Here is an 11,615-nt window from a genome sequence, read left to right on the forward strand (position 1 = left end):
TACAACACTATCCAATGCTATATACGCCACTACAACACTATACAATGCTATTTACATGACATAATTCATATCAATGTAATACCAGGTGAAATGAATAAAATGCCTAACACAAACACACAATATTACATCATTCACATCAAATAAAAATAGACATATATTTGGTCATCAACACTACTTCACCAATAGTTACACAAGGTAACATTTACCATACACCTGAATCCACACTACAAGAATGTCTAAACCATGTGAGGATATATTCACTATCATAGTATATTCACTATCATAGATCATGACAGACGAAGTAGAAAAAAATCCAACATGTGGCATGTTGTCTACTTTACACGAGAAATACTACATCATATGGTAATCCAGATGCACCACCCTATCTGAATATATACAACTGATTAATAACAGGTACATCAAACGAGATGGTGCTATGGTATATACAATATATGGCGTTATCACTATTTAACATTATAGCTAAAATGGATAGAATTGTCATTAAACCGCCCGGGCCACTGTAACTTGATAATGCCCTCATATTTCTTGATGATGGGCCATTATCACGCCCGTTGTTAGATGATGTCATAGTACAGGGGTAAATGACGTCACGTTCAATAGTGACGTCATCTGGTTTGTTCTTTGACGTTTCCATATTTGTAAAAGTGGGTCAGTGACATTCATATTGATTGCAGGACATGTTTCAAAACCGATATTGTTGTTTCTTTTAATTTGATAACAAATTCCATCCATTTTAGCTATAACAAGTATTTGTCACAGAGTGACGAAATATCCCCCGCCTGTACACCATAGTACCAAATATGAAGACAATCCAGTGATTAGTTCTTGAGATATTGTGGCAACACCGTTTTCCAACTCAAAAAACAGATTTGCCTGCTGTGACCTTGAAAATGGGGATAGGTCACCAAATCTGACAGGTGTATGCGGTGTCTGTATATACACTATAGTTCCAAATATGAAGACAATCCAGCGATTAGTTCTTGAGATATCGCGGCAACACCGTTTTCTAACTCCAAAAGCAGATTTGCCTGCTGTGACCTTGACAATGGGGTCAAGGTCACCAAAACCGACTGGTGTCTGCGGTGTCTGTATATACACCATAGTTCCAAATATGAAGACAATCCAGTGTTTAGTTCTTGAGATATCGCGGCAACACCGTTTTCCAACTCCAAAAGCAGATTTGCCTGCTGTGACCTTTAAAATGGGATCAAGGTCACCAAAACCGACTGGTGTCTGCGGAGTCTGTATATACACCATAGTTCCAAATATGAAGACAATCCAGTGTTTAGTTCTTGAGATATCGCGGCAACACCGTTTTCCAACTCTAAAAGCAGATTTGTCTGCTGTGACCTTGAAAATGGGATCAAGGTCACCAAAACCGACTGGTGTCTGCGGAGTCTGTATATACACCATAGTTCCAAATATGAAGACAATCCAGTGTTTAGTTCTTGAGATATCGCGGCAACACCGTTTTCCAACTCTAAAAGCAGATTTGTCTGCTGTGACCTTGAAAATGGGATCAAGGTCACCAAAACCGACTGGTGTCTGCGGAGTCTGTATATACACCATAGTTCCAAATATGAAGACAATCCAGTGTTTAGTTCTTGAGATATCGCGGCAACAAACAGGTGGGACGTACGGACGGACGTACGGACGTACGGACGTACGGTCGTGAATACTATATCCCCCGCTTCGCGCTTTCGCGCGGCGGGGGATAATAACGGTAACGCTATTTTTCAGGGCATTATCATTTGCAGAAGCCCGAGGTCTTCCATTAACTGCCCGGGGAAGGAGAGCAATTGAAAAGACCGAGGCAATTTAATGCCCTGAAAAATAGCGTTACCCTTATAGTAATTCATAAACACATGCTTATGATATAGTTGGAATGCAATATATACCACTACAACACCAAACTGCTGTATACACCACTACAACAACACACTGCAGTATACACCACCACAACATCATACTGCTGTATACACCACTAGAACACCTTACTGCTGTATACACCACTACAACATCATACTGCTATATACACCACTACAACACCTTACTGCTGTATACACCACTACAACACCTTACTGCTGTATACTGTAACCTTAGGTTCCGGGTACTTTACCCTTCTACCTATGGTCACTTGGTATTAATCAACTACTCCTTGGTTCTAGGGATGATGTAGCTCTCTCAAAATCACAAGTCAGATGGTTTGCTCCAGTCTCTTTTTATTTATGATAGAGTTAATCATAAATACACACACATGGTCCTCAGATTAGTTCTTGTTGTTGCCTGATATAAATACAACACATACCTAGATGATGGTTGAAGAGCCTGATGGTTTTTTCTGATGAACGTTAACTCTACTTCTTTTCTGACTCGGGGTCCCAAAACCACAGTGAACCTTTCTATTCAGCTGTATGCTCCCGACTCCCCGCACCACTCTTGGACAACTAACAAAATACTATCGATGATAATTTTAGCTCCTCCCTCCAAAATCACATTTGACATCATGAGAAATGAGTCATAATGGTCATTCCCCAATTTCCATAGTAATTAGTTTTACCATAAAGCCCTTCGGTCTAACCAATTTGATTACCTCTTTAAGTCATTGGTCAACTTGGACATACTCATATAATCAAATACCCTCAAGTTCTCTGCCAGACTGGAAGGCACCGAAAACATACTTAATCATGTTATTTTGACATTCTAATCAAGCAGTAATACTCATAAATATTTGATCACCACAAGACTAACAATTTTGTTCCATCCATCTATCTCCCGTCTGACATTTTTATTGCAAGACCAATTCTACTAATTCATTGTACTAATGAAAGGTAAACTCTATCACTTAAGAGAAGCAAAACCAATAATCACTTGCCCCAGGAGTGTTGCCCTGACCCTGTACGGTCACTTCTCTCATATACATCCATATTTTACCCAAAAGCTTCATTTAGTAAACTACATTTTAAGTAAATATTAAAAACCCCTTTTTCCAAAATACCCTGGTTATACATGCCCTTCCCGTTGTAGAGCATGTCCCATGCGATTGACCAATGATAATAGAATATGAAATGTAAATACAATAGTACAATATCAATATGTAACAACTTGTGTGTGTATGCATCTGAGGACCAGAAAAATCAATACAATTAAATTTTTACAAGATAATGTCTCAGATAGGATCTGTCTTGGGTTGTACCTATCTGAGAATAATAACATGCCAAGACTTATAAAGGCATAATCAAACAATTCTTCTTTGTAAAATTTACACTTTTTCAGTAGATGCAGATTGGTAATAAAAACATTTTCTTAACATTTCGATCTTATATTTAAAGACATATGAGCATTTTCCTTCAGGCAAAAATCACAATAGTATCACAACACCAATAACCAACTGATGATCAGTTTCAGAGTTCTACGTATCCAATATATAGTCTTACTATTCTGTATCATCAACATGTTCCATGTCCGTATGTTCTAGAACATATTCAACTTACTCTTACTCTTATGGTCTTGATCCAATGGGAAAAGTTCTCCATATCAAATGATCAAAAATGTCCTCGAAGTTCATTAAGAAATGATTCTCTCCATCATCTTATAGAATGAGGTTGCTCATTCCTACATGTATGACAGTGAAATCTTTGACAGTCCAATCTCTGATGTCCAAAAAGGGTTAATTGTCCAAAGATTCAGTCATTTGTAAATCAATTAGGAAATTACTGTAAATTCATGTATTACACTCCATGAAGTCCTCTTTAACTGAAGATTACAACAGTTTGTTCTTATAATATCTCAAGTAAATGTTGAAATTTAGCTTCAGCATCTATACACAGTAAACAAACAACACCTCACCTGACTCAACAATCACAATAGTTTGGGGTTTTTTTGAATATCAAAACAACATCAACTTATCATAAAGTCACTGGACATGCACCTATATAGAATATTGTCAAATGTCTCATTGGGCAGTGATCGCACATGCAATCTATCAACTCCTGAGATGCAATGCAATGCACCATATACAACATCCTGGTAACATATAACGGATAGATTTTCTCTCATGAAATTCAACATATGTTTTTCTCATATGGTAGGTGTACCCATTCATATATATTATAAATAAATGCATATAGGTCAGCACAAAAACATAAATCATGTAGTAAAAGTAACATCTTGAATACAGTATAACATCAACATTTATACAAGAGGACACTAACATGTCTGAGATTACTTAAATTTCTAAAACTGTGACATTGCAATGTTCTCTGGTCTCTGCGGAACCAATGGATAGATTAACTTTACATCCCTAACAGCAACTGTTTGAGTAGCAATGGTGCAAGGTAGTGGAGTAGAAGGTCTACACAATTCATAAACAACTATGGGATATTGTACGTTCCCATGTAATCTTGTGACACGTTAAAAGCTGCTTCTTCCGCTCTCATTCTATTTGATAAGATATTGATATGTTGTCGTATTATGTTCACGCCACTGTCACGGCGGTACCAAATAAATTATTTGAGAATTCACCAATAAAAGGTAGCAATGCTCTCTTGGAGCGAGTCTGAGAACCAACAATTTGACCTCAAAGAATAATGTTCCTGATCAAAGTAACCCCTTCCAACATGTCTTCGAAAGTGTCGTCATGTATGCGATAAGTAAAATTCAATATAGCCCTCATATTCTCATCACAGGACGTATGATTCGCCTGAAGACTAATATTCCCTCACATCTCTCTAAGCATAATCGGATAGTTAGAGATCTTGGGCAATTCAATAGCAAACGTATGATACCATGTCTGTTTGTATGTTAAGTCGTCCCATATATCTGAAGGTATTACCCCAGAGATAGATATCCGGAATGCATGTCGTCAATGGGTTCCACATCATGAGTAGTGTCATCATAGCTTTAAGTGCGAAGCCTAAGGGTCCTTTAGAACGCAAATATCCAAGTAATCTCTCAGATTTTAGATCTGATCTCAATTCCCACTCTGTTATCCCTGTGAAGCCATATCTTCCCTAAGTGAAAAACAATAAACAACAATCCCTATTGATCGTCACCAATGTACCATACAACATATTACTCTCTCATAAATAATGTCTACCAACATTAAGTAAACCGCAGAACACAGCGCTTATGTTCATACAGTTCCAGTTCATGTATCAATAATATGTTATACTTGTGGGTCAGTTGAATATTTTGAAGTTAAAACGGCCTTGTTTTTAAACAACCTCTGATTTCTTACATCTTCAATCGCAGATATATATAACCGTATGTCCCTTTTCCCTCCTATTGTTGTGTCTTTATCTGTGTCAGCATCATAACTCATGAAAAAAAAAAAAACTCTTTAATATTCCATCTGTACTCTCTTCAAACATTTCCTCTCCTCAACAGGAGGTATACAACAGCCTTCTGACTAGGCAAAACTCTTCTGTACAAATATGATTGGCCAATCATCTACATCCCACGACCGATTTATAGGTCTTCACCCAGGCTACGAGACAAATCGACCCTCTGTCCTTCGTCCCAAGTGAATTCATCGTTAGTCTTTCGACTGTCCTCAACATACTCAGCAACTTGAGGTAGAAACATATCTACCTCACCACTAGAGACTGTCAGGCATCTCTAGACTTGATCTTTCAAGCTTTGAAACAGCATAGGCATTTCCTCATCTATGTGTTTATATTCAAATAACGTAGGCATGTCTCCTCTACGTCCCTGTCGACATTATTACTACGTGGGCATGTCTCCTCCACGGCTTGACAGCGTAGGCATGTGACCTCTACGACTTACTATCTTTTCATATCTACGTAGGCATGTTACCTCTACGACGTTGTTCATCATCTCATATCTGCGTAGGCATGTTACCTCTACGACTTTTCATTATCATCCTTGATTTCCTATCTGGGTACCCATTTACACATGACACTATAACTTGGGACTAAAACCAACTTGTTATCATAACCTTGGATCTACATATCCTCCGTATATCATATACCTATATGATTGTCACACTTCCTTACGTGCAGTTCTATTGTTTACTTTTTGTTGTTTTCTTTCTTCACTTTCCCTGTCATTGTTCTTCTGACATGGAAAACCTCCACAATTTCTGAATTGAGAAACTCACTTAGGACCCCTTCGCTTTTCGAGACACCCGGACTTGGTATCTCATTCCTCTACGACTTATCAACTCCCATTTCATATTTGGATATCCATATTCCCGTCAATCAATGAGTCTTGTCAATATCAACATGGTTGAATGCTTTGTCACCTGTGGTGATAGGCATGGTATGTGTGTTGTCACTGTCTTCTAACTCTCCACACACATTGGCAATATCGACTTCTTCAATGACACCTATTGCTAACTTAATCTCTGAACTAGCAGGGTTCATCAACCTAAACAATGGTACTTGATTGACAGATGAAGTGAGATATCTAGCACCTCACACATGTAACCATTCTGCAATAGACTCAATCGGCTCAACAACGCCTAACTTAATGTACACCGGCAACAAAGTTTCATGTGTGGTGGTGGTACCACATCACATATACATGTAACAAGGTTGGTATTAATCTGAATAGGCAATGAAATTTGTCTCTGTAAGTCCATCCTACAAAGTCAACCTATTATGGCTAACATCAATGCTAGCCTCTGGCTTCTCAAGAAATCTAAGCCTAACAACACATCAATTGATAAGGCAAAAAGACCTGAAAGACCTGTACAACACATAGCTGACCAACTGTAAGAGGAATTGTAGATACACCTAACACATCTAATGGTTTCCCATCTGCACCAACCAATGACCTTACACCTCATTTTGTTATAGGAAATCTACTCTCACCTCCAATAGATGAGAATACATTTGAATTCATACAGCTCAAAGTTTCACCTGAGTCCCATAGGGCACTGTAAGTCTTTCCAGATATCTTTACCCTAATACTGCTGTGAGATAAGCCCACACTACAAGTCAAAACAACAACCTCGCTCAAATCACTTATCATTTCTATGATCTGGTTCTGTATTATTTCTCATTGTAAAAGAGTGGCCTATGATGTTACCAACATTATCAAAATCAATATTTGCTATATTGGCGGCAGGCTCAAATCCACATGTAGCACTGCCCCTGTTAACCCTTGCATATGTTTGGCTTAATTAGAAAAGTAGAATCTGCTTAGGTGCCCTATCCTACAGCATTGAAAACATTGCATAGATCTCACAAGACTCTCAGACATACTAAAATGTGTCCTACCTCATTGTCCACAAATGTTCCATAATTGTGGTTGTGACACTCTATGCTCCTCATTGCTCATATTCCTTGGAGCAGGGCTCCAGTTTTGTCCACAGGGCACATCATTGTCACTCATGTCCCTGATATCAACATGTGTTGATGCACAACCACTTCTGTGATGTTGATGGAATGTTTGTGTCACGTTCTTCACTGGTTGTTGGTCCTCAGTACACTCAGTCCCAGTTTTAATGTACTGTTTTCTGTACATAGAGTCATCCTGATGCTCATATGAAAAGTTCCCTCCTGTTCGAGTATTTTCTGCACTGGTCAATAAGGATACTTGTCCAACGAGCTCCTCTATAACAGACACAAGTCTGTCATTCTCTGATGTGGCCAGTCCAAATGCAGCATCTGCTATTCTCGCACTTTCCAGGACTTGATCCTTTGTCTCATGCAATCTTGTCAAAATGAACTGTTTAATGTGAGGTTGAGAATTCCTAATGATGGCATCCATGATAAAGTTGTCGTCCACTCTATCAAGATGTTTTGCCTCATATTGCAATTCTTGAAGAAAGTCCTCAAAATCCTCAGACTGTTTCTGTTTCCTATTATAAAGCTTGTCTAGTCTTTCATATCTTTTTGCTGAACTTAGTTTGTACCTTGCAAGGAAAGCTGTCTTCACCTCATTCCAGGAATTGTCACTAAAGTCTTGAGCTTCATGCCACTTTAAAGCATTTTTGTCTAACCATAAACTAAATGCTGTCTTTGTCCTTTCTTCTGAATAATTATGTAAAGAATTAAATTTCTCATATCTGCTTAACCATGAACTTGCAATTTCTGGATCACTTCCATTGAATTTCTCAAGAGAAAACTGACTTAGGGAAAAAGCCCTTGCTAAAGCTGCAAAATTGTTCCCTAATTTGTCCTTATTCCCAAGTCCTCTTGAAAATAAACTGTCATTTGTCTCTGTAATATCAGAGGCAGAACAATTTTCATTGTCATGAAACATTTTGAGTCACTTTGGTTCTTCCCTGACAATATGTCCAAATTCAACATCATAATTTCAAGACGTCTCATGCTCATTGTTGGTGATGAGAGATAAAAACAGTCTTATAATACCGCAGAAAGTTCCTATGCACACCAGTGTGCAGCAAGGGTCCTCCATCAGTATGACTGTCCCACACTAGAAAATCAATATCACTGTTATGGTAGTAGCCGTACTACCAAAGAAATCAATAACACAGTCTCTTCATGGGAAACTGACCACCCCAAGGCTTTCAAACAGTGAACCATAGTCCCGCTGGTGAGCATAGTTCACCAATACAAGGGCAAAACACATCCCTCACAATCAATTCACGCTTTACAGGACATCACCTACCGTGAATGGCAAATAGCATCGGCTCGTGTCAGGCAAACAACCATCAAGTGTACATCAACTCAGCTGCAGGTGCAAACCGTTCAAACTTGTGATGAGCATGGTACGGTGATCTTAGAGCAACTCCGCCATATGTAACCTTAGGTTCCGGGTACTTTACCCTTCTACCTATGGTCACTTGGTATTAATCAACTACTCCTTGGTTCTAGGGATGATGTAGCTCTCTCAAAATCACAAGTCAGATGGTTTGCTCCAGTCTCTTTTTATTTATGATAGAGTTAATCATAAATACACACACATGGTCCTCAGATTAGTTCTTGTTGTTGCCTGATATAAATACAACACATACCTAGATGATGGTTGAAGAGCCTGATGGTTTTTTCTGATGAACGTTAACTCTACTTCTTTTCTGACTCGGGGTCCCAAAACCACAGTGAACCTTTCTATTCAGCTGTATGCTCCCGACTCCCCGCACCACTCTTGGACAACTAACAAAATACTATCGATGATAATTTTAGCTCCTCCCTCCAAAATCACATTTGACATCATGAGAAATGAGTCATAATGGTCATTCCCCAATTTCCATAGTAATTAGTTTTACCATAAAGCCCTTCGGTCTAACCAATTTGATTACCTCTTTAAGTCATTGGTCAACTTGGACATACTCATATAATCAAATACCCTCAAGTTCTCTGCCAGACTGGAAGGCACCGAAAACATACTTAATCATGTTATTTTGACATTCTAATCAAGCAGTAATACTCATAAATATTTGATCACCACAAGACTAACAATTTTGTTCCATCCATCTATCTCCCGTCTGACATTTTTATTGCAAGACCAATTCTACTAATTCATTGTACTAATGAAAGGTAAACTCTATCACTTAAGAGAAGCAAAACCAATAATCACTTGCCCCAGGAGTGTTGCCCTGACCCTGTACGGTCACTTCTCTCATATACATCCATATTTTACCCAAAAGCTTCATTTAGTAAACTACATTTTAAGTAAATATTAAAAACCCCTTTTTCCAAAATACCCTGGTTATAATACACCACTACAACACCTTACTGCCGTATACACAACTACAATACTAGTGTACTTAGATTATGCTTCAACCAACATGTGAGTGTGTGTTTGTTGTTTTACGCCGCACTCAGCAGGATTCCAGCTATATGACAGCGGTCTGTAAATAATCGAGTCTGGACCATACAATCCAGTGATTTACATCATGACCATCAATCCATGCAATTGGGATCGATGACATGCATCAACCAAGTCAGCGAGCCTGACCACCCGATCCCGTTAGACGCCTCATACGACAAGCACAGTCGCCTTTTAAAGCAAGCATGGGTTGCTGAAGATCTTCACAGGTCTTAAGCAACATGGCCGTTTTTGAAAACTCAAATATATAAGAATTGACTTTAAATAATCAAAAGGCAATACAGGTGCAAAATGATCTCCAAAGGGTATAAAAGCCAATTCGATCAGAATTTACACAAAGCAACACTTATGCCAAGAGTATCACCTGAGCAGAGAGAAAGGGCCATCGGTGTGATGCAGACAGGGGCTACCCAAAGAGATGTAGCAACAACCTTAGCCTGCGCACACATCACAATCACCAGATTGATGGCTCGTTTCAACCAAAGAGGCAGTGCCAGGGAAAGACCTAGATGCAGGAGATCACCCGTGACCAGGCAAAACGACAACTGCTACCTTCGGGTTTTGCACCTCAGGAAATATTATTTTGTGGTGACGTCATCGGCTGCAACTATCGTTGATCGTCAAGTCAGCAGGACAGTGTCTCTGATTGAGCATGGTATTCAGGCGTATATATCATTCCATGGAGTAGCCCTAAGGCACCAACCTTGACATCAGAGACTGAGATTTGCACACACAATTTGTTACTGACAGAACAGCAACTGGCAAAGACTGTTCTGTTGTGATAAAAAGGTCGATGCCAACGATGATATGATTATCAGAGCACACCACCGATGAGGGAAATGGCAGGCATGTTTGTTGTGATCTGGAGGTCGATTGTCATGGTGTGGTAAGGAATCTGTGGTGATGCCAGTGTGAATTCTCAACACTAAATCAACCAGGGACATCGTCCCGTTTGTCCGGCCTCCACTCACATGAACAGACCTTGCTCAGACATAGGTGGAGGAAGGGTGCCAGATGCATGCAGCCCTCGTGAGTTCGGTGTCGAGTTACTTAAATATAGGTAACAATATACTACATTAAGTCTGTGTTGTCGTCTTCGGTGTCATATCTGCACCCTCAGACACAAGGAGATCACAAACATCAAAGTGTCCTCTTCCCAATGCCATCATAACTGGTGTTTGTCTAAAATATCCTCCCCGCCTGTTGATGTCCCATGTTTTCATTGACAAGACATGTTTCACCATAGATATGTTTCCTCCCACACATGCCAACATCAGACAGTCTCTGTTGTATTTATCAGTAAGGGTCAGATCAGAACCCTCAGATACAAGGAAATCACAAACATCAAAGTGTCCTCTTCCCAATGCCATCATAACTGGTGTTTGTCTAAAATATCCTCCCCGCCTGTTGATGTCCCATGTTTTCATTGACAAGACATGTTTAACTATAGATATGTTTCCTCCCACACATGCCAACATCAGACAGTCTCTGTTGTATGCATCAGTAAGGGTCAGATCTGCACCCTCAGATACAAGGAGATGATAAACATCACAGTGTCCTCCTTTCAATGCCATCATAACTGGTGATTGTTTCAACTCTCCTTCCCGCCTGTTGATGTCCCATTTTTTCATTGACAAGACATGTTTCACTTTAGATATGTTACCTCCCTCACATACCAACATCAAACAGTCTCTGTTGTATTTATCAGTAAGGGTCAGATCTGCACCCTCAGACACAAGAAGATGATAAACATCATAGTGTCCTCTTTCCAATGCCATCATAACTGGTGTTTGTTTCAACTTTCCTCCCCGCCTGTTGATGTCACATTTTTT

The 11,615-nt window shown here is 39.3% G+C and overlaps 1 protein-coding gene across 1 annotated transcript; it reads right to left on the reverse strand.

The window, feature by feature from the left end:
• Nucleotides 1–3,906: 3,906 nt before the first annotated feature.
• Nucleotides 3,907–8,765, reverse strand: LOC125376145. The gene is made up of 2 exons (XM_048387951.1): nucleotides 6,139–8,765; nucleotides 3,907–5,795 (listed from the first exon to the last, which is right to left on the reverse strand). The coding sequence occupies exon 1, from the start codon at nucleotides 8,251–8,253 to the stop codon at nucleotides 7,267–7,269; it is 987 nt and encodes a 328-aa protein (XP_048243908.1). The 5' UTR covers nucleotides 8,254–8,765; the 3' UTR covers nucleotides 3,907–5,795; nucleotides 6,139–7,266.
• Nucleotides 8,766–11,615: the final 2,850 nt, after the last annotated feature.

Source organism: Haliotis rufescens, unplaced genomic scaffold, assembly GCF_023055435.1.
Source record: "Haliotis rufescens isolate VD_foot unplaced genomic scaffold, xgHalRufe1.0.p SCAF_7, whole genome shotgun sequence".
Taxonomy (NCBI): Eukaryota; Metazoa; Mollusca; class Gastropoda; order Lepetellida; family Haliotidae; genus Haliotis; species Haliotis rufescens.

Bases quoted from the DNA above. Each gene is read 5' to 3' on its own strand.
- LOC125376145 (XM_048387951.1), bottom strand. From the start codon at position 8,253: ATGTTTCATGACAATGAAAATTGTTCTGCCTCTGATATTACAGAGACA.